Source organism: Danio rerio, chromosome 4, assembly GCF_049306965.1.
Source record: "Danio rerio strain Tuebingen ecotype United States chromosome 4, GRCz12tu, whole genome shotgun sequence".
NCBI lineage: Eukaryota > Metazoa > Chordata > Actinopteri > Cypriniformes > Danionidae > Danio > Danio rerio.
Genome location: NC_133179.1, coordinates 67,761,326 through 67,785,525, shown reverse-complemented (window position 1 = coordinate 67,785,525; position 24,200 = coordinate 67,761,326). Strand labels below are relative to the sequence as shown.

General features: G+C 43.0%; 2 protein-coding genes and 5 non-coding genes across 16 annotated transcripts in view; 1 reads left to right on the top strand and 6 right to left on the bottom strand.

Moving 5' to 3' along the window:
* LOC110439620 (uncharacterized) overlaps positions 1-4,683 on the top strand; it is a 47,857-nt gene extending 43,174 nt beyond the window's left edge. For 8 of the 10 annotated variants that reach the window (XM_073948875.1, XM_073948871.1, XM_073948873.1 and 5 more), the window contains one exon: positions 66-2,276. In XM_073948875.1, the coding sequence (XP_073804976.1) occupies positions 66-931 (866 nt within the window). In that variant the 3' untranslated portion in view covers positions 932-2,276. Of the gene's footprint in view, positions 1-65; positions 2,277-3,348 lie in introns of those variants that run through there. The other 2 variants (XM_073948877.1, XM_073948878.1) reach the window with 2 other exon arrangements.
* The window catches only part of LOC137491262 (tripartite motif-containing protein 16-like), a 496,597-nt gene that overhangs the window by 347,327 nt on the left and 125,070 nt on the right, over positions 1-24,200 (bottom strand). The window lies entirely within an intron of this gene.
* Positions 6,562-6,634, bottom strand: trnaf-gaa (transfer RNA phenylalanine (anticodon GAA)). The gene has a single exon. It is a non-coding gene; the product is annotated as a tRNA-Phe (tRNA).
* trnai-aau (transfer RNA isoleucine (anticodon AAU)) lies at positions 6,715-6,788 on the bottom strand. Its single transcript has one exon. It is a non-coding gene; the product is annotated as a tRNA-Ile (tRNA).
* Positions 7,905-7,978, bottom strand: trnai-aau (transfer RNA isoleucine (anticodon AAU)). The gene has a single exon. It is a non-coding gene; the product is annotated as a tRNA-Ile (tRNA).
* trnaq-cug (transfer RNA glutamine (anticodon CUG)) lies at positions 8,086-8,157 on the bottom strand. Its single transcript has one exon. It is a non-coding gene; the product is annotated as a tRNA-Gln (tRNA).
* Positions 9,103-9,174, bottom strand: trnaq-uug (transfer RNA glutamine (anticodon UUG)). Its single transcript has one exon. It is a non-coding gene; the product is annotated as a tRNA-Gln (tRNA).

Sequence of the window (24,200 nt, the reverse complement as noted above, 5' to 3'; positions counted from 1 at the left end):
TTTTCAGCTTTTGATGAGCGTTTTTAAGACTTAATGAAAACTAATGTTTTATTTATTTCTTTCAGAACGCATTGAAGAGAATGAGGGGAGTAAAGAGGAGGAACATCATGTCAAAATTGAGGAAAAAAATATTTTTTTGAAAAGGAGAAACAAGAATCGTTTCACATGCACTCAGTGTGGGAAGAGTTTTAACTGCTCATCCTCCCTTAATCGACACATGAGGATCCACACTGGAGAGAAACCATTCACATGCACTCAGTGTGGGAAGAGTTTTAACTGCTCATCCTCCCTTAATCGACACATGATGATCCACACTGGAGAGAAACCATTTACTTGCACTCAATGTGGGAAGAGTTTCAGCCAATCATCACACCTTGACAAACACATGAGGATCCACACTGAAGAGAGGCCATTCACATGCACTCAGTGTGGGAAGAGTTTTATCCGGTCATCATACCTTAATCTACACATGAGGATACACACTGGAGAGAAACCATTCGCATGCACTCAGTGTGGGAAGAGTTTCAGCCTATCAACATCCCTTAATTACCACATGAAGATCCACACTGAAGAGAGACCATTCACATGCACTCAGTGTGGGAAGAGTTTTATCCGGTCATCATACCTTAATCTACACATGAGGATACACACTGGAGAGAAACCATTCACATGCACTCAGTGTGGGAGAAGTTTCAGTCAATCATCACACCTTAATCAACACATGAGGATCCACACTGGAGAGAAACCATTCGCATGCACTCAGTGTAGGAAGAGTTTTTACTGCTCATTCTCCCTTAGTCGACACATGAGGATCCACACTGGAGAGAAACCATTCACATGCCCTCAGTGTGGGAAGAATTTCAGCCTATCAACATCCCTTAATTATCACATGAGGAACCACACTGGAGAGACATCATTCACTTGCACTTAAGCTGTGGTCACACTGGACTTTTCTCTCCATAGACTTCCATTCATACGCACGTGAATGCGTCAGACCGGAAATGCAAGTTCATGCCTCAAGTTTCGCAGTTCATTGCCTTGCAGAATTCAAGCTTGGTGAATTCTGAACTGTAAAATTGCATAACTTGACTGTGTGAGACCTATCGAAGATCAAAACAAGATCTCTCTGGACAGTTAGTAAAATATAGACCAATCGCTCGCTTTTTAAATGTCTGATCATCTTGTTTAATCCGGCTCCTTTTCACAGCGCTGTACAACAGAATTTCGCATGCTCAAATTCTAGTGTGACCGCAGCTTCGATGTGGGATGAGTTTCAGCAGATCCTCAGACCTTTATTAAACACATGAAGACCCACACTGGAGGGAAACCATTCACATCTACTCAGTGTGGGAAGAGTTTTAACCAATCACCAAACCTTAATGAACACATGAAGATCCACACTGGTGTGAAAGAGTATATGTGCTTTGAGTGTGAGAAGACTTTTATTTCAGCTCCAAAAACTGCACCAGATGATTCACACTGGAGAGACCGTACAAGTGTTCAAACTGTGACAAGAGGTTTAATCAGTTAACATCTCAAAACCCAAAAGAGGATTCACACTGGAGAGAAACCGTACAGATCTGATCAGTGTCTACAGAGTTTCACTCATTCGGCGCAGCTTAAGAAACACGTGGACAAAAAGTTGCACACATGACATGAATGCAGAAAAACATCTTATGTGCACAGGATGTTTCATGTCTGAATAATGTTTGAATAGGCTATAAATAACAGTATAATAGGTATACTGTTTTCCAACACTCCGACACTGCAGTAGATGGGGTTGTAAATCTGTTGCGCTCCTTGCATTTATGTAAACACAATGATGGCGGCTGAGAGAAGAACAGTTTCATAAACATCTGGCAAACAGCACCTCTGTGGCTTGAAATCTCCTCTGTTATCCACTCTCCAGTGTACTAGTAGCTAATGTTGTTTTGGATGATGTTCTCTGTCTGACTTCCTGAATGAGAAATCCAGATTGGAGTATGTGGTAAATCGTGATTGGATGCCTGCATTACTCATCAATGGCTATATAAAAGTTGTTGTGCTAGCTACCTCAGGACCTGTGGCTACTCAGGAGTCCTCATGTCAAGACCTGCCATCTCATTGACTCTTTAACCTTATGGTTTTGTTTTGCATTACTTATATCATGTAGTTAAAGTGTTGTTGTGATTATATCCTAAGTTCTTTATCTTCATTGGTATCCCTAGACATTTGTTGGTTGCTTTGATTGATTGTTCTATGAGTTACATTTTATAATAAATCATTTGCATTCAGGTTATTTTGTTGGCTCATCTCTCTTTTATGCTGCGACTCAAACAAGCAGGTAATAACATTTTGTTTAATGTGTCCGGTTGTATCCGAGATCTTGTCCTTTCAGTCATGACCATAGCTGAGAGTAGGTACTTAGATTACCTTTCGTCTCAGCTCCTTCACCAACACAGACACTGCATTACTGCTGCCTTTGCACTGATCCATCTTTTAATCTCATATTCCATTCCTCATGGCAAAAAATGCAGATAATTAAACTCCATATGGGGTAAGGACTCTTTGCCAAACTGGAGATGGCCAATGTTTTTTAGTCAAGCATTATGGTTTCTGCTTAGAGGTGCTGTTTCTTTCCCTGCCATGTCACACTTAGCAGCAAACCGTCCCACTGCATGCTGAAGGTCCATGTCCATAGTACCTGCGGGGTCTTAAAAGCTTTGAAAAACTCTTAAATTTCATAATCTCAAATGAAGGCCTTAATAGCCTTGAATTTTGTAAATAAAGTCTTGAATTGTATTACAAAGGTTACAAATTTATTAATTTATTTTTGCCTTTCCTAGGATTAAGTTCATACCGTAACAAAATGAACTCTTACTAATGTAGGCTAATTAAAAATTCATGCAGCGTAACGTTGAGTGCACCTCACGCTCCACGTCATAGCAGAAAGCGTAAAAGCATGCGCACCCATCATATGGTTACTTGAGGTGACGTACAGAACAAGATAGTCACTAGCCCAGTTTGTCGGCTAAAATGGGAAAGTGTCACTGTGGCCAAGGAATTCGAATTGAGTTTGGGTTAAGCCTGTGCCAGGAAATGACCGCGACGCCTACTGCTGTTGATGCCGGAAATCTTTTAAGCAAACGATAGCGTCAATGGGTGTTACGGCCCTGGACTCCCATATCGGGGGTTGCCAAACCCACCGCGTGTAGTGCTGCTTGTCAGTGCCAACCACCTGTTGTGCAGTTCTGTGCAGCGGAAACCTCTTTGATTACTGAAACAGCTTTAACAATCAGTAATGAAGAAATTTCTACATTAGAACAATGACAGTTTCTTCTTCCTGTTTTACGGTGGTCGATAACAAAGTTTTTGATGCGTTATTGCCACCTCTCGCTCTGGTTGGTGATGTCACCAAACAATCATTGGGCTGACACGAGAAACTTGCTTGATTGAAAGATGACAGAGAGAGATTAGAGTTGTAAATATATATACAATATAATGCTTATTGCAAAGTAATTGCCTTTACTATAAATGACTATAGTATTTTAATTGTGTAACACCTGTTTTTTTTTTTGGATTTTTAGTTTTTGCTGTTATATACTACAATTTGTTTCAGTTTGGTACAACATATTATTTACAGTAAATAACTGAACTAAATTATTTTTCATTGACAGTTTTATTGATCACTAAGATATGATTGACTTGGATTTAACTTGCTTCGATTTAAATATGAATATTGTAAAAATAGCTTGGATGTAGCAAGGCTACTTTTGCCAAGGAGTTTATAGCTTAGCTTGATACATTTCTAAGAGGTAAGCTTTTAAGTAGAGTAGCTAATAGCTTAGCTCATTACATTTTTCAAGTAGCTTGCCCAACACTGCCACCACAGCAAAGGAACATCCTATCTTACTGTGGTTCAACACCAGCTCTGCAGGCAGATGTGATGTGGGTCTTTAAAACAATCCCTGTGCACCACTCTTTCACATAGAATAAGAACATTACAGAGGTTTTTAAAATCATGTTTTCTGACTCTGAGATTGCAGTTACACTTTTGAGTGGAAGCAACAAAACTGCATTTATTACTCATTTCAGATCCTTTTATAACTAAAAAACTGACTTACCAGGGGCCTCATGTATGAAGACTTGCGTGGAAATCATACTATAACATTGCGTACGCACAAAGCTGTAAATATGCGTACGCAGAAAAAAATTCAGATGTATGAAACACTGCGTACGCCGAATCTCACGCAAATTCTTTTGTACATCCGAATAAACGTGAAACTGAGCGCAACATGGCTGAGCACAAAACCCCTCCCTGCCTCCTCCCCCGTATGAATATTCTAATGACTATGCTAATGGCAAAACCCAACGAAAAAGCAATGGCAAAAGCAAGCAAAAAGAGAAACTTTGAACAAAATGTGAACTGGAGGTGCTGCTTTCGGAGGTAGACCGGAGAAAAGCGGTGTTATTTGCAAGTTTGTTCTCCGGAATTAACAACAAAAGAAAAAAATAGAGTGGGAGAGTTTAGCTGATGCGGTTAACACAGTTGGGTCTGAACATCGCGCTGAGTGAATTAAAACAGAAATAGTGTGATTTATAGGTGTAAAATTTTGCAGTACTCTTGTCAGTCACAGTGGCGCAGCTCTTTAGACGCATGTGATCATGTATTGACATGTTCGAGCATGAACTCGGTTCGAATCCAGCATCTGATGAACTTCTTCTTTTTTCCCCCGCTACATATCAGATTTTGCCAACTATTTATCACGAGAAAGATAAGTAGGAATCATCAATAAGTTTGTGCATCATATTTTAAAAATACATTAAAAAATGTAAAAAAAAAAAGGCAGGCAAAGAGCAAATTTGATATTTTTTTTCTATTATGACCACGTCGAAAATCGCCAATTTTTGATTGCTCTGAGGGGAATTAGATTAAATGGTTAAGCGCTCGCTTTGCATGCTAGAGGTAGCGGGAACAATGCCTGCATTCTCCACCTCTGTTTTTAATGCCTTTTTACATTGGCTTTTTTTGCAAAGCTGGTGGCACCTTGAGGGTTTAAAGCGAAACTACTTACGTCAGCTTTGCCGGTTTCCGTGTCGTACATATCATTGCAAGCATTCAGAAGCCCTATAAAGTCACAGTTTTCTTTTATTCAGCAGCGTGTCCGCAGTGGGACATCAAAGCGCTAAATACATAGCATTATAGAGTGCTGTCGATCAGGCCATTGGAATCATCGCCAGAAGCAATGTGACTATCTGGGAGGAAGATAGCGTTTTGGTCAAGTGGAAGCAGGTGGACTTAAGGGTGAAGCAGATAGGCTTTTTGGGTGACTTTCAGTCACCTGACCCTTGTGCACAAAATAGAACAACAGCACTGTTTTGCTGAAACCCAGGATCGGACCAGGGACCTTTAAATCTTAAGTCTAATGCTCGCCCAACAGAGCTATTTCGTCTGCCCTTTCACAAGTATCCTGCAGCATTCATGTCTGTGAGACTAAACAGAATCCTGAAATGCCTCTGAGGCCTTAAAGGGTAAAAGCTTGGGCAGTACAGGGATCGAACCCGCGACCTTGGCGTTATTAGGACCACGCTCTAACCAGCTGAGCTTACCGGCCACTTTCTGCCATGTTTTCTAAAAAGCTCAGAGTAACTGTCATTTTCCGGCCTTCAAGAGCTAAGAATGCTATTCCAGCTTTTTTTGTGCGGTGCTGGTAAAAAAATCAAGGTCCCATCGAGATTTGACCTCGGATCGCTGGATTCAGAGTCCAGAGTGCTAACCGTTACACCATGGAACCTCAAGCCTTCTGGTTGGTGCTGCCTGGGCTAAAGAGAAGAAAATGTAAAAAAAAAAAAAAAAAAAAAACAGCCTTGCCAGAAAGTAGCAGAATGTCAATACAAGGCAGTGCCAATGTGCATTGATTTCTGAGTAACTCGTCATTTGGCATGCAGGGCTCCTCACACGTTTACTGGAGCAGGACCAGTTAGGGCCTTCAAAAGAAAAGCGCACTATTCCAGGCATTTTGACGACTAAACGGCAGGCAGGGCAAAGAGGCCACCACAGAGCAAATGTGATCTTTTTTTTCTAATTTGACCACGTCAAAAATCGCCAATTTTTGATTGCTCTGAGGGGAATTAGCTCAAATGGTTAAGCGCTCGCTTTACATGCTAGAGGTAGCGGGAACAATGCCTGCATTCTCCACCTCTGTTTTCATGCCTTTTTACATTGGCTTTTTTTGCAAAGCTGGTGGCACCTTGAGGGTTTAAAGCGAAACTACTTACGTCAGCTTTGCCGGTTTCCGTGTAGTACATATTATTGCAACCCTTCAGAAGCCCTATCAAGTCACAGTTTTCTTTTATTCAGCAGCGTGTCCGCAGTGGGACATCAAAGCGCTAAATACATAGCATTATAGAGTGCTGTCGATCAGGCCATTGGAATTATCGCCAGAAGCAATGTGACTATCTGGGAGGAAGATAGCGTTTTGGTCAAGTGGAAGCAGGTGGACTTAAGGGTGAAGCAGCTAGGTTTTTTGGGTGACTCAGTCACCTGACCCTTGTGCACAAAATAGAACAACACCACTGTTTTGCCGAAACCAGGGATCGAACCAGGGACCTTTAGATCTTCAGTCTAACGCTCTCCCAACTGAGCTATTTCGGCTGCTATTTCAAAGTATCATTCATGTCTGTTAGACTAAGCAGAATCCTGAAATGCCTCTGAGGCCTTAAAGGGTAAAAGTTTATCCAGTACGAAGATCGAACCCGCGACCTTGGCGTTATTAGCACCACGCTCTAACCAGCTGAGCTAACCAGCCACTTTCTGCCATGTTTGCTAAAAAGCTCAGTATAAATGTCATTCTCCGGCCTTCAAGAGATAAGAATGCTATTCCAGCTTTTTTTGTGCGGTGCTGGTAAAAAAACAAGGTCCCACCGAGATTTGAACTCGGATCGCTGGATTCAAAGTCCAGAGTGCTAACCGTTACCTAACCATGGAACCTCAAGTCGTCTAATTGGTGCTGCCCGGGGTAAAGAGAAAAAATGTAAAAAAAATAAATAAAACGGCCTGGCCAGAAAGTAGCAGAATGTCAATACAAGGCAGTGCCAATGTGCATTGATTTCTGAGTAACTCGTTATTCGGCATGCAGGACTCCTCACACGTTTACTGGAGCAGGACCAGGTAGGGCCTTTAAAAGAAAAGCGCACTATTCCAGGCATTTTGACGACTAAACGGCAGGTAGGGCAAAGAGGCCACCACAGAGCAAATGTGATCTTTTTTTCTATTTTGACCACGTCGAAAATCGTCAATTTTTGATTGCTCTGAGCGGAATTAGCTCAAATGGTTAAGCGCTCGCTTTGCATGCTAGCGGGAACAATGCCTGCATTCTCCACCTTTGTTTTCATGCCTTTTTACATTGGCTTTTTTTGCAAAGCTGGTGGCACCTTGAGGGTTTAAAGCGAAACTTACGTCAGCTTTGCCGGTTTCCGTGTCGTACATATCATTGCAAGCCTTCAGAAGCCCTATCAAGTCACAGTTTTCTTTTATTCAGCAGCGTGTCCGCAGTGGGACATCAAAGCGCTAAATACATAGCATTATAGAATGCTGTCGATCAGGCCATTGGAATCATCGCCAGAAGCTATGTGACTATCTGGGAGGAAGATAGCGTTTTGGTCAAGTGGAAGCAGGTGGACCTAAGGGTGAAGCAGCTAGGCTTTTTGGGTGACTTTCAGTCACCTGACCCTTGTGAACAAAATAGAACAACATCACTGTTTTGCTGAAACCCAGGATTGGACCAGGGACCTTTAAGTCTTAAGTCTAATGCTCTCCCAACAGAGCTATTTCGTCTGCCCTTTCACAAGTATGCTGCAGCATTCATGTCTGTGAGACTAAGCAGAATCCTGAAATGCCTCTGAGGCCTTAAAGGGTAAAAGCTTGGCCAGTACAGTGATCGAACCCACGACCTTGGCGTTATTAGCACCACGCTCTAACCAGCTGAGCTAACCGGCCACTTTCTGCCATGCTTCCTAAAAAGCTCAGAGTAACTGTCATTTTCCGGCCTTCAAGAGATAAGAATGCTATTCCAGCTTTTTTTGTGCGGTGCTGGTAAAAAAACAAGGTCCCATCGAGATTTGAACTCGGATCGCTGGATTCAGAGTCCAGAGTGCTAACCATTACACCATGGAACCTCAAACCTTCTGGTTGGTGCTGCCCGGGCTAAAGAGATAAAAATGTAAAAAAAAAAAAAAAGGCAGGCAGGGCAAAGAGGCCACCACAGAGCAAATTTGATATTTTTTTTCTATTTTGACCACATCAAAAATCGCCAATTTTTGATTGCTCTGAGGGGAATTAGCTCAAATGGTTAAGCGCTCGCTTTGCATGCTAGAGGTAGCGGGAACAATGCCCGCATTCTCCACCTATGTTTTTAATGCCTTTTTACATTGGCTTTTTTTGCAAAGCTTGTGGCACCTTGAGGGTTTAAAGCGAAACTACTTACGTCAGCTTTGCCGGTTTCCGTGTAGTACATATCATTGCAAGCCTTCAGAAGCCCTATCAAGTCACAGTTTTCTTTTATTCAGCAGCGTGTCCGCAGTGGGACATCAAAGCGCTAAATACATAGCATTATAGAGTGCTGTCGATCAGGCCATTGGAATCATCGCCAGAAGCAATGTGACTATCTGGGAGGAAGATAGCGTTTTGGTCAAGTGGAAGCAGGTGGACTTAAGGGTGAAGCAGCTAGGCTTTTTGGGTGACTTTCAGTCACCTGACCCTTGTGCACAAAATAGAACAGCATCACTGTTTTGCTGAAACCCAGGATCGGACCAGGGACCTTTAAATCTTAAGTCTAATGCTCTCCCAACAGAGCTATTTCGTCTGCCCTTTCACAAGTATCCTGCAGCATTCATGTCTGTGAGACTAAGCAGAATCCTGAAATGCTTCAGAGGCCTTAAAGGGTAAAAGTTTGGCCATTACGGGGATTGAACCCACGCCCCTGGTGCGACGCTCTAACCAGCTGAGCTAACCGGCCACTTGCCACCATATTTGCTAAAAATCTGAGAGTAACTGTCATTTTCCGGCCTTCAAGAGATAAGAATGCTACTCCAGCTTTTTTGTGCGGTGCTGGTAAAAAAACAAGGTCCCACCGAGATTTGAACTTGGATCGCTGGATTCAAAGTCCAGAGTGCTAACCATTACACCATGGAACCTCAAGTCTTCTGGTTGGTGCTGCCCGGGCTAAAAAAAAAAATGTAAAAAAAAAAAAAAAAAAAAACGGCCTTGCCAGAAGGTAGCAAAATGTCAATACAAGGCAGTGCCAATGTGCATTGATTTCTGAGTAACTCGTCATTCGGCATGCAGGGCTCATCACACGTTTACTGGAGCAGGACCAGGTAGGGCCTTTAAAAGAAAAGCGCACTATTCCAGGCAATTTGACGACTAAACGGCAGGTAGGGCAAAGAGGCCACCACAGAGCAAATGTGATCTTTTTTTTCTATTTTGACCACGTCGAAAATCGCCAATTTTTTGATTGTTCTGAGGGGAATAAGCTCAAATGGTAAAGCGCTCGCTTTGGATGCGAGAGCTGGCGGGAACAATGGCTGCATTCTCCAACTCTGTTTTCATGCCTTTTTAAAGCGAAAAGGTTTAAAGTGAAACTCTCTTGATTCAATCATCACCAGAAGCGACGTGACCATCTGGAAGTAAGATAGCTTTTTGGTCAAGTGAAAGCAGTTGGACTTAAGGGTGCAGCAGCTAGGCTTTTTGGGTGACTTTCCGTCACCTAACTCTTGTGCCCAAAACAGAAAAACAACACTACTTTACCAAAGCCTGGATCTAACCAGGGATCTAACCCAACTGAGCTATTTCAGCTGCCATTTCATAGTTTTTCTGCAGCATAGACGTGTGTAAGACCGAGCAGAGCCCTTAAATGCATCTGAGGCCTAAGAGAGTAAGAGCTCGGCCAGTACAGGGATGGAATCCACAACCTTGCCGTTATTAGCACCATAGTCTAACCAGCTGATCTAACCGGCCACTTCCTGCCTAAAGCACTAGAAAGCCCAGAGTAACTGTCATTCCCTGGCCTTCAAGAGATTAACATTCTATTCCAGCTTTTTTTTGTGCGGTGCTGGCAAAATAACAGATCCCACTGAAATTTGAACTCAGATCAGGAAGGGGCCCAATCTTCTCGCTCACTCGCAAGCGAACAAAACGGAAAAAATGCGACAAATTTCGCTTGCAGTAGTGTTCGCGGCTTTGTGACTGTGCATAATGTGGTATTTTGGTTGCATATTGCATGTCATTCTAAATGTCATTTTTTGCGTGCTGGATTCGAACACACGATCTGTGTAACACAATATCCAATCAGTGTCGGTTTCAGCGGAGCCAATCAGCTGCGCTCTTATTGAAATTTTACTGACGTAACACAGGCAATTAAATTGATATTACTATTATTATGTGGATATTGTTCTTAAAAAGCATATTACGTTAATTAAAAATGAATGAAAATGTTTCAATTAAACATGTATGCATATTTATGTATATATAAGTATATTATATATATATATTTATTTATTAATATATAAATATATACTATACTATATATATATATATATATATATATTAATATATGTTATATTTCTTTATGTAATAACTTTAAATGAATGCACACAAAAACAAGTAATATGCAAAATGGTTTATTAAAATTAATACAAATATTAAAATCGCAAAACAATTTTAAAAATATAAAAAACAAAAAAAAACATATCTTAATATATAAACTATATAATATACAATAAATAAAAACAATACAATATATATTTATTTATTATGCACATATAATATATTAAAACAATACTATATATAAATATATTTATTTATTATACACATTATATAAAAACAATAGTCTATATATATATTTATTTTTATATACACAATATATTAAACAATAATATAAATACATAATAAAATGCAAGAGTGGGGGCACGTAATATATAAAATATAGTATTTAAGCAATGTATAAAATGTTATTTTTTTAAGAAATATAAATATATTTTTACATAAAATGCACACAAATATTAAATAAGTACACACAAGACAAAATAAGAGTGGGCCTATAAGTGCCACTTTAAAATGCTAAATATTAACACACAAAAATTAAATAAAATGAGAGAGAGAGAGAGAGTACCCATGTAACATTTACAAAAATATATACAGCAATTTGTCCTTTATTCTGGAGCTGGAGTTTGTCCTTTATTTTGCTGGCGCTGTTCTGCCAACCAGTCCTCTAAGGACAAATCAGCTATGGCCAAACTCCTTGTTCTTTGGTTGCCCACATTTGCTGCAAACATTAAAAGTAACCGCACGCACATACTTCCTTTTGTGGACTCCACTTTCCTTCTCCTGTTCCCGTCTGTGCCTGTTCCTCTGGGTGTAACGGGACACAGGAACAGCAGGCGCAGGTGGAGCAGGTGCAGGTGGAGGAACAGCAGGTGCAGGTGGAGGAACAGCAGGTGCAGGTGGAGCAGGTGCAGGTGGAGGAACAGCAGGTGCAGGTGAAGCTGGGACTGCACTGGATGTTGGTGCAGCACATGATGGAATCACCATTGACACACTCATGTCTGGGTTAAAAACAAGTGTGCCAAACAATGATCCAGGTCCTGAAATGGGCTGCACAACACCTGGTGCTATGGGGGGTGGTGCTATGGGGCACACCGTGCTGGGGGTGGGTGGAAAGGAGCACACCGTGGTGGGGGCAGACACAATGGGGCGCACTGTGGTGTGGGCCAGCGCAATAGGGCGCACTGTGGTGGAGGCTGGTATGATGGGGAACACTGTGGTGGAGGCTGGCGAGATGGGGCGCACTGTGGTGAAGGTCGGTGTGACAAGGCACACCATGGTAGGGGCCGGTGCAATGTGGCAGACTGTGGTGGGGGTTGGCGCGATGGGGCATTCCGTCGTGGGGGCCGGTGGAAAGGAGCACACCGTGGTGGCATCCGGCAGGAAGGAGCAAACTGTGGTGGTTGCAGAAGCAGACTTTCGACCAGGTCGACCTGTCCTTCTTTATTTGGAGGAAAGACAAACTGGTGTTTGGGGCCTGATGTTGATGGTGCCTCGTCCAATTTTTCCCTCGGCAAAGGAAGCTGCGTATCTGCCACAGCAATTGGATCAAGTGGAGTCAGTCCCTGAGTGAGTACACTCATTTCCTGATCCTTTTGCCTCCGTTGAAACCTGATAATAAATTATATGTATTATTCATATATATTAATTTAGAAGTATTCAGGTAATTCAAAGAAAATAATGTGCTTTGCTTACCACTGAATAAGCGTCTTCTGGTTTAGCTCAAAAAGCTGGATCACTGTTTCATCCATCAGCCTGCGACTGCCAAGCACCAGATCCCGGATGTGGTGGTAATCGGTCAGTATTTTAGACCACCTGGGCGTGCGAACACCAGCCTTCTTGGAAGTGGACTTGTGTACGGCACACAGCTTTGTACAAATGGCCTCAACCAAGCGGCTGGTGCTAGGCCACTGTGCTGGACCCCCAGGATGTCCAATCAGACCAATTGTCCAATTTTTCGGCTCTAAACGCGTATTATTGGCCCGTGAGGAACGAATGGCTCAGACCCGATAGAGGACTCGAGAGATGAACAGATCAAATATTTTTCCTGCTCTAAACGCGTATGATTGGCCCGTAATGAACGAGTGACTCAGACCCGATAGAGGACTCGAGAGGTGAACGGATCAAATCTTTTTCGGCTCTAAACGCATATGATTGGTTTCTGCCTTTCCGCGATGAACGACACCGAACGATACCACCTCCACAAATGTACGCACGCGCGAATTAACAAATCACTCCCTGAGAGGACTTGTAGTTCCCAAATCATATTGAAGATTCGTTTAAAATGAACGAAATGTTCATGCACAGCAAATTTTAGATAGTAGATTTAACTACCTTAGAGTTAAAATTAACACTCCCTCATAGTTTATATGGGAACCACTATAAGTGTTAAAAATAACACTTTTGAAAGTGTTAACATTGTCAACACCAAGAGAGTGTTAATTAGCAAGCTCTTATTGTGTAAAATATCTGTTACATTTCCGAAAAAAATACCAGCAGCTGTGGTTGCCAGAATCTTTCTGTGAAATACATGGAAGTTTTATAGAACTGTATAAATTTACAAAAAATAACCATATTTCATGAACTAATACAATGTTCATTTTACAAAATCATAGCTTAGCGCCAAAAAAGTAAAGTCTTTAGATGAAACAATGTGTTTATGTGTGAATGCAACTAGCAAACAGATTTTGACTGCATTAGTAACTACACAGTTACCTTTTAAGAAAAGAAGCTACAGCATAACATCAAATATTCTCAGTTCATCTTGGACTTAAACAGAGACGCTATTATCCTCCACAATGGTGACACAAAAACTGTTTAGCTGTTTTTCTTTTTCTTTTTTTTTCTTTTTTAGATTTTACGTAAAAATACCACACTGTAAAAAATTGCTGTTAAAAAACGGTCAGATTCTACGGTAAAATAATGTTTTTTCACTAAAACAGTAATATTCTGTTAAAAACAGTGCTTTCTGGGTAACATTTTTGTTTTCGAGAAAGTAACCAACTGCAGAAAACTGTGAGCTAACAGAGTTCAGATTCGATGTTTTGAAGTCTGTGTTTGAAATCACGCTTTGTGTCCTTGTTCACTATTTCATACACTAGTTAACTAATATAGTTCACCTGACAGTTTTAATGAACACTAATGAGTGAATTCAGACACTGATGAACACCTGCTGTTAATAATTACAATTACTGAAGAAAATAAACAAGAAACACAAACAGTGACTTGAGTTACAACATTAAATAAAATCAAATAAAATAAAACAGCTTCAGTCTCAGCAGAGGATCATTAAACAACTCCACAAACAACAGCAGACACACACTTATTACTGACTGATTTGACTTCCATACTATTCTCATTGAGATCCAACAGAAATTAAGGTGTTTTTTGTGTCACCGTAATGGAGTGAGGGGCTGGTTTAGTTGGGCTCTTCACCCTTGAACTCATTAATTCAGACTCTCCAATTACTATAATAAAGAATTAACAAAATGCTTGTATTATAGCAATCAAGTTGGAAAGTTAATAAATAGAGAAATCTATTTGTCTAAAGTTAGTTCTGATAAAAGTTTTGTTATAAATCTGGAAGAAGGGCCTCATGCAATAAATTTTATGCTTAGTTGCAGGTATTAATTTAATTAATGAGAAGTGGAAACAGAAAAGATACCTCTGTAATTACTTAACAGTTAAGAAATAACATACAAAAACAGTTCAGTTATGACAAATATACACTCAGACCTTATGAATCTGACCTTGTATCTCAACAATGGTAACATCTCAAATGTTTCATGCTGCAATGCATGCTGGGAGTGGCACGGTACAAATATCCCAGCATGCATTGCGGTACAAATAAATGTTGTATAATGGTCTAACAGTTTTCTTTATTTGCGTTTGATTCTGCTGTTGTTTATGTTTAGACTTTCAGTTGCCTGTTTGTGAGTTAAACTGTTAATTTTGTTAGTTGTCACCATTATTGATGTCTCTTTGAGTGCGATAGACACCATAGAGCAGTGTTATTGTCCAAGATATTCTGAAAAACTTCTAGAAATCATTGCCATATATACACATATAATGTAAAACAATAGATTAAACATTGAATAGAAGCAGTAAATTTTATTATACTAAATGAGAACAGACTCTGCCATTTAATAGCAACATGAACATCACCAGATCTTATTTAGGTTTTTGGCTGGCTTGCCACAACAAAGGAGCTTTTTAAACAAAGTTCTTAACAATTGCAGCAGCCACGATATATAAATGTTAAAAATGACAGGGCTAAGAGCACAACTAAAGCAAACTCTGTTCTCCATGATGGTGACGTAAAACTTTCACTTTTTCTCAAGAAGAACTTTAGTAGATGTTATACAAAAATACATGTATTAAGTAATAAGTGTAGCTGGTGATGATGTTTGTAGAGTTGTTTAATCATCCGCTGATCATTTAAATGATTTAATCATTTGTTGTTCTTCAGGTTATTTCATTATAAAGCTGTGACTAAAGTTTTGTATGTTCTGTTCTTGTTTTTTCCCTTCAGTATTTCTTCATTTGTTCATTGTTAATCCTCAATTATCATTTAATTAGTCAGTTAATTCATGAATTTACTTCAGCTTTGCTACATGTTTCTTGAACACTCAGTAGTGTGGACACTTCAATTAAAACTGAAGTATATGCTCTGGGGTTTAAAGGGTTAAAGGTGTGAGAGGTAAAAACACAGTGTAAAAATGTATTTTAACAGTAATATACTGTTAATTTACACTACGGAAATAGACTGTAAAAAAACAGTAGATTGCTGGCAACCACAGCTGCCAGTAGATTACCGTTAAATCAAGGAAAAAAACAGTATTTTACTGTAAAACCTGAAGCTAATTTCTTCTGTCTGTCACCGTTGTGGAGGAGAGTAGAGCCAGTGTATGAGTTAAAGATGAACAATGAACTGCTGATGTTATTCTGCATGTTTCTCTATTTAAAGACAGCGGCTGTTTAGTTGCTGATGCAGTCAGAATCTCTCTGGTGATTCCAGATTTACATGTATGTGTGCTGTTGTGAAAAATAAGACATTAGAGTTAAACCGAACTTTTCTAATTAACTAAAATAAGTTATCACTATAAGTATGCTTCTAAGCATATATGGCACATTACTTCATAAACTCATTCAGCAGTTGACCAAGTTGAGGCAGTTGCTTTCAGTGAGCAAAATGAGTTCACTTGAGTATTGTGTAAATCAATGTAGTCCATGTATTTTTACAGCAACATACTGTAAAATAACAGTACATTGCTGGCAACTGCAGCTGCCAGAATTTTACTGTTTTTTAACGGGACAATTTTTAACAGTGTGCAAACCGGACAGAAAAGTCGCTGAAAAACCATCTAATATATATAGAATGGACTTATTGGTTGGGTAGGAAACACAAACAAGGGATTCTTGGAAGGCTTATACATGACATCAGTCAGCTCTACCAGTGTGTGTGTATACAATTAAGGTCAGAATTATTAGCCCCCCTTTGAATTTTGTTTGAAAATGATGTTTTAATGGATTCAGGAAATATTCACAGTATGTCTAATAATATTTTTTTCTTCTGGAGAAAGTCTTATTTGTTTTATTTTGGCTAAAATAAAAGCAGTTTTGAATTTTTGAAATCCATTTTAAGGTCAAAATTATTAGCCCCTTAAAGCTATATATTTTTTTACAGAACAAACCATCTACAGAACAAACGTTCGAGGTTACAGAAGTAACCCTTCGTTCCCCGAGGAGGGGAACGGAAGTGCCATAAGTGGATGAAATCCACGATGGGAGGATTCGGATCAGAAGCCGCTTGTCTGGAGAGTATTGAACGGGCCAATGAATGAAATTAATTGGCAGCATAAGCTTGCGCAGGTGTGCGGCATCTGCAATTATCTCAGCATATAAGCACACCTGAAGCCAGCAGACGCCATCCTTTTAAGCTGAAGAGACTTTCAAACAGCTAAGGGACAGTCATTATGGCGACGGACTATGGCACTTCCGTTCCCCTCCTCGGGGAACGAAGGGTTACTTCTGTAACCTCGAACGTTCCCCTTCGGTTGGGGAACTTCAGTGCCATAAGTGGATGAAATCCACGATGGGAGAAGTATGGAAAGCGCCATAATGACTGTACCTTACCAACACCCCCGATGAGGAGATAGTCAAGCAAGCGTGACGCACCCACATCATGGGGGGCACGGTCCTCTAACGTGTCCCTGGCCCTAATTTATCCTACTTCAACAGAAGTTTTACGGATTTAGATATATTTTTTGGGAAGTCGTGAGCATCTAGATAATTCTAGGAAATACGACAGTACGTTGGGAAGCGTGCAATCCCGATAGGGAGGACGCTGCGGAGGCCATCCGTTACCCAAGGGGGGGATAGATGGCAGAATTTACATATGGACTAGCCCTAAAAAGGGGGAGTACTCATAGCAAAAGCGTGGTTAGCGTAGAGGGAAGACACGGGTCCGCCCAGGGGGGGGACTTAACCGTGGCGGAATGAGCATATGGGATCGCCTAGTGGGGATCACGCATAGCAGGCACCTATACCCAAAACGCGGGCTGACCAGCGGGCAGACCTACAACGTAGTGGGCCAGCAAGTGACTCCTCCGCTGAGTCAGTGCTGGGGGCCACGGAGGAATCTGCAGGGCTCACCTGACGGGGAACTTTACTGACAGATAAAAAGGCGCACGTACCTCCGTGTTAGGGAGAATGGCGCAGCAAGCGTGTTTCAACACCCTACCGAGTTGTCTCCTCAATCACCAAAGGGTTACCTAATACCCTTGAGGAAACCGGCTCCACTCGCAGATTGTAAAACCTTGCAAATGTGTTGGGTGTCGCCCAGCCCGCAGCTCTACAGATGTCTGTTAGAGAGGCGCCGCGTGCACGCGCCCAAGAGGATGCATTGCTCCGAGTGGAGTGTGCACGTACTCCCGGGGGACACGGCTGACCTCGACTCGAATAAGCGAGTGAAATGGCATCCACAATCCAGTGGGATAATCTTTGTTTCGATACGGCACTTCCCTGCTGCCGACCGCCATAACAGACAAAGAGCTGCTCAGATGATCTAAAATTCTGAGTACGGTCCACATAAATGCGCAGAGCGCGAACTGGACAAAGTAAAGAAAGGGCTGGGTCTGCCTCCTCCGGGGGCAGCGCTTGCAGGTTCACTACCTGATCTCTAAAGGGGGTGGTAGGAACCTTGGGCACATAACCGGGGCGGGGTCTCAGGATGACGTGAGAGTAATCCGGCCCGAATTCCAGGCACGAGTCACTGACCGAAAATGCCTCCAGGTCCCCGACCCTCTTGATGGAGGCCAACGCAACCAGCAGAGCTGTCTTCAGGGACAGAAATCTTAGAGATACTGATTCGCCATTCAGTGAATAGACTCCACTTTAGGGCGTAGGCGCGCCTCGTGGAGGGGGCTCTAGCCTGAGTGATGGTATTAACCACCGCAGTCGGTAGGTTACCTAAGTCTTCCTCGCGTCTAGGGACCACACGTGGAGGTTCCAAAGATCGGGGCGAGGGTGCCAGATGGTGCCCTGTCCCTGAGAGAGTAGGTCCTCTCTCAAAGGGATCCGCCAGGGGAGGGCCGTCGCGAGGAGTGAGAGCTCTGATATCCAGGTCCAGTTGGGCCAAAGGGGCGCAACTAGCAGAACCTGTTCCTCGTCCTCCCTGACCTTGCACAGAAACTGCGCGAGCAGGCTCACTGGGGGAAACGCATACTTGCGCATGCCCTGAGGCCAGCTGTGGGCCAGTGCATCCGTGCGGAGAGAGCCCTCGGTCAGGGAAAAAAAACAACTGGCAGTGAGCGTTCTCGGGGGAAGCAAACAGATCGATCTGGGCCTCCCCGAATCGCGCCCATATCAGCTGAACAGACTCGGGGTGGAGTCTCCATTCTCCAGGGCGTAACAGCTGTCGTGAGAGCGCATCGGCTGCACGATTGAGCGTGCCTGGAACGTGAATGGCGCGCAGCGATTTCAGCCGCGGGTGACTCCAGAGGAGCAGACGGCGGGCGAGCTGAGACATGCGGCGAGAGCGCATACCCCCCATGCGGTTGATATACGCCGCCGCCGCCATACTGTCCGTCCTGACCAGCACGTGTTGCCGCTCCAGCACCGGTAAAAAGCGGTGGAGAGCGAGGAACACTGCCAACAGCTCTAGGCGATTGATATGCCAATGCAGCTGGGCACCCTTCCACAGGCCCGCAGCCGCATGCCCGCGACACACGGCCCCCCAACCTGTGTTGGAAGCGTCTGTTGAAACGACAACATGGCTGGACGCCTGTCCTAGAGGCACACCGGCCTGTAGGAACGAGGGGTCGTTCCAAGGGCTGAGGGCGCGGCGACAAAGCGCAGTAACCGAGACCCGGTGTGTGCCCGCGTGCCATGCGCGTCTGGGGACCCGATCGTGAAGCCAGTGCTGAAGTGGTCTCATATGGAGCAACCCGAGCGGCGTGACTGCGGCTGCGGATGCCATATGCCCCAGGAGCCTCTGAAAGAACTTCAGTGGGACCACTAGTTTGCTGTCGAGCTCCCTCAGACAGTTCAAACCGCAGAAATTGGCGGTGGCGTGGAAGAATGGAGACATGGAAATACGCGTCCTTCAGGTCTATGGCTGCAAACCAATCCTGAGGACGAACGCATTGGAGAATGCGCCTCTGCGTGAGCATTCTGAACGGCAGCCTGTGCAGACAGCGGTTCAAAACGCACAGATCTAGGATTGGCCGTGACCCACCGCTCTTTTTGGGTACGATGAAGTATGGGCTGTAAAGCCCACTCTCCATCTCGGCTGGAGGAACCGGCTCGATTGCACCCTTCGCCAGGAGGGCAGCAATCTCCTCTCGCAAGACAGGGGCGGACAGGGGGTTGACCCTGGAGAAATACACGCCCGTAAACTTGGGGGGCGGTTTCGCGAACTGAATCGCGTAACCGAGTCTGATTGTGCGTATGAGCCACCGAGAGGGGCTGGCCCGCGCTAACCAGGCAGGCAGAGCCCTCGCTAATGGAGTCATCGCTACAATCGCTGACGTACATGCGGTGGGGCAGCGCGGAGTGGGTGTGCTGATCCGGGAAGCACGAGGGTCCCGCGGAAGAGCTGGAGGAGAGCGATTCGCTCTGGCTCCGCACCCTGACTCCGGAGAGGGGGCTGGAGGGCTGAGGGAAGGGAGACCGTCCCCCCAGCGCTCGTGAGCCACTGGCGAAGCACGTACAGTCTGCGAGCCGGAAGGCAGCGCGTCCCGGACTGGCAGAACTCGTGCAGTCACATCCGGGGAAGGGAAAAAGTACTCTTTACTGATGTTTTGGTGGCACTGAAAAGTACCGTTGTTATCGGGGCCCCGCCCTCCAGCGGGGAAAGAGCAAATTTCCTCTTCTCCGGATGGCCTGTCTCAGGGACGCTTCGCGGTCCGTTTACCGGACTTAACGGCGCCCTGGGCAGGAGGGGCTGCCTGCTTTCGAGGTGTACGCCGCGCCCTCGGCGAGGAACCGTGGAGGTGGATGGCTCGGCGGGCCCATCGCATCCGACTGCTCTTTCACCGTCTTGAATTCCTGGGTGAATTCACCGACGGTGACGCCGAACAGGCCAGCCTGGGATATGGGCGAGTCAAGAAAGCGAACTTTGTCAACATCGCGCATATCGGCCAGGTTTAGCCAGAGGTGGCATTCCTGAACCACAAGTGTGGACATCGTCCTCCCCAGCGCACACGCGGCGGACTTAGTAGTCCGAAGAGCATAGTCGGTCGCGGTGCGCAGCTCATGTAATAAGCTTGGGTTGGACCCGCCCTCGTGCAGCTCGGCCAGCGCCTGCGCTTGGTAGCGTTGGTAGGTGGCCATCGCGTGCAAAGCAGAAGCAGCCTGGCCCGCAGCCTTATAAGCTCTGGCTCCGAGGGAGGCAGACAACCTACAGGCTTTGGACGGGAGGCGGGGCAAACCCCGCCACGTAGAGGCGCCGCGCGGACAAAGATTGACCGCGATAGCGCGCTCCACTGACTGGATCGCCTCATACCCCCTGGCAGCTCCGCCGTCAAGGGCGGTGAGGGCGGAGGCACACGCAGCACGGGCAGAGAAAGGTGCCCTCCAAGACTTCGCCTTATGGTCCTCTACGTAGCACCCATCTAGTCGGTCCGGCCGCGGAGGTGGGGGATAAACCATCTCCAACCCCACGGCCGAAGCAGCCCGGGAAAGCACGGCTAACATGTCCGCTTCAGGATCCGATTTGACAGCGCTCACCTGCCCGGAGGGGGCGAGCGGGTCCGGATCTTCGTCGGACAGTGAAAGCCCACCCTCCGATGCCGCGGAGGACATCTGATCTCCGGTGTCAGCGAGTGTGAGAGCTACCATCTGGTTAGACGGATCACTCCCACTACCCGAAGCTTGGATGGAGCGCCGTGAGGAGCGAGAGGTCCGCGAGCCCGTGGGCGGCGGATTCTCTCCCGCTGAAACCCTCAGATCTGCCCGAGCGCCCGCTGCTTTTTTAGAACAGGAGGCAACTGGGGTGGCTCGCTCTCTTGCGAAAGTTAGCCGCGATCTTAGCTGTGCAACGGTCATGGCATCGCAATGACGACATGAACCGCCCGCGAGCTCCGCATTAACATGCTGGACCCCCAAACATGCAATGCAGTGATCGTGTCCATCATCCGGAGCCAGGAAACCCCCGCATCCAGAAACGCACAGTCGGAGCGCCATCCTGAAAAGGACGTGCTGCACGACTGTGTTGCTCTTTTAGGAAAGTTGCAACAATACGCACCGCTCTGGAGGACCGGACCCAAAGAACCGCAGGCAAGGGAGAAACCCAGCTCGACCGTCTGCCACTGCGAAGACCCACTCTGGACCGGGAGACACACTCGTTCGCTCTGAAGTGCTGATCAGCAAGAGGAACCCTCATCGACTCACTCAGAAAGGATCTGAAGCGAAAAGGATGGCGTCTGCTGGCTTCAGGTGTGCTTATATGCTGAGATAATTGCAGATGCCGCACACCTGCGCAAGCTTATGCTGCCAATTAATTTCATTCATTGGCCCGTTCAATACTCTCATCCTACTTCATCCACTTATGGCACTGAAGTTCCCCAACCGAAGGGGAACCATCGTTACACAATTACTTGCCTAATTACCCTAACCTGCCTAGTAACCCTAATTAACCTAGTTCAGCTTTTAAATGTCACTTTAAGCTGTATAGAAGTGTCTTGAAAAATATCTAGTAAAATATTATGTACTGTCATCATGGGAAAGATAAATAGAGTTATTAAATCTATTTTGTTAAGAAATGTGTTGATAAAATCTTCTCTCCATTAAACAGAAATTGTGGAAAAAAATAAACGGGGCCTAATAATTCAGACTTCAACTCTCTCTCTCTCTGTCTCTCTCTCTCTCTTTATATATATATATATATATATATATATATATATATATATATATATATATATATATATATATATATATATATATATATATATATATATATAGTTGAAGTCAGAATTGTTAGCCCCCCTGAATTATTAGCACCAGTTTATTTTTTCCCCAATTTCTGTTTAATAGAGGGAAGATTGTTTCAGCACATTTCTAAGCCTAATAGTTTTAAAAACCTATTTCTAATAACTGATTGATTTAATATTTGCCATGATGACAGTAAATAATATTTTACTTGATATTTTTCAAGACACTTCTATACAGCTTAAAGTGACATTTAAAGGCTTAACTAGGTTAATAAGGTGAACTAGGCAGGTTAGGGTACTTAGGCAAGTTATTGTATATCAATGGTTTGTTCTGCAGACAATCAGAAAAAAATAGCTTAAAGGGGCTAACAATCTTGTCCCAAAAATTTTAAAAAAATTAAAACTGCTTTAATTCTAGCCGAAATAAAACAAATAAGACTTTTTCCATAAGAAAAAATATTATCAGAAATACTGTGAAAATTTCCTTGCTCTGTTAAACATCATTTGAGAAATATTTAAAAAAGAAAAAAAATCAAAAGGGGGCTAATAATTCTGACTTTATTTCAACTGTGTGTGAGTGTGTGTGTGTGTATATATATATATATATATATATATATATATATATATATATATATATATATATATATATATATATATATGAGCAATATCACACGAGTAGTAGTGCGATATGGCTGTATATCGGCACTGGTGGGAGGCGTGCGTTAGTGTCCCCACTAGTGCCGATATACAGCCATATCGCAGTGCTACGAGTGTGATATTGCGTTTATACAACAGTTTGATGGCATAATTGTGGATATAAAAACTAAATCAAACATGAAGAGTCTCAAAAACCCTTTAGTATGAGGAACTACTTTCTTCCGCATTGGATTCAAATCATAAGCTGACAGTTAAACAGCTGAGCAAGCATCTTTTAAACTTTAGATCTGTAGTGTCTGCTTTCTGCTGGCTGTATGTGGGCGGAGTAATTGACAAAGGGTAAAGAGGCTGTACGGGTGCTGATATTACTTAAATATATCACGGCTATCAGCCAATCAGATTCGAGAACCAGACAGAATTGTTGTATATATATATATATATATATATATATATATATATATATATATATATATATATAATATATATATATATATATATATATATATATATATATATATATATATATATATAAAGAGAGAGCGAGCAAGAGCCATTTAATGTTCAGTTGTATTTATTGAAATTTTTGACAGCAATACATTAAAAGCAATTGAAGGAACTAATGACTCTGGTATTTATTTTATGTTTTTGTATGTGTGGTACTGTTGTGTCTGTCTTCAAATACTTGCACCAGTGTTGCTACTACCTGTCTGTTGACTATCTGCTGAACATTTACAGAATAGTAAACATGCTGTCTGTGATGTTGGCTCCTTACAGCCATTCAACACATTTCTTAGGTTTTCACTTCATTTTGATGGTCCTAGTGTGACAACAGATGAGCAGATAAATGTAACTTAAAGTAAACTAACTGTCTACTGAAAGTTAGGTTAAATGCAACGAATAGTTAGTTGAACACGTTAGCAAATACGTATGAAATTTGTACCTAACCCTAACTTTATATTTGTTTAAAGTTCATTTTAAATTATGTTGCGTTGCTACTTATAGGCATCTGTATGTTTACTGAAGGTCTATTCATAAACTGATTAACAACTACATGCAGACACTGACAACAAAAAAAATCTTGATGGTAAATGTACTGAAAACTTGTTGAAGATTTGTTGCATATCTACTAATACACTGTAATACACTACAACCTAATTTGGTAGCACGTAACTTATCAAAAGTTTAATAAATGTTGAGGATTTGTTGCATATCTACTGATACTTTGTTGAACATTTGTTGAAGATTTGGTACATATTTACTGATACACTGTTGAACATCTAGAACCTTAATGCTGAGGATTTGTTGCTTATCTACTGATACTCTGTTGAACATCTGTTGAAGATTTGTTACACATCTACTGATACATTGTTGACCATACCTATATTGGTGACACTTAACTTACCCAAAGTTTAATAAATGTTTACATGTTGTAGACATTGTAATGATTGCCTAGAAACATTTAAAAGACAATCTACAGATACTACCCAGATGAGAGTAAACAGATAAGAACTTGAAAAGTAACTTATGGT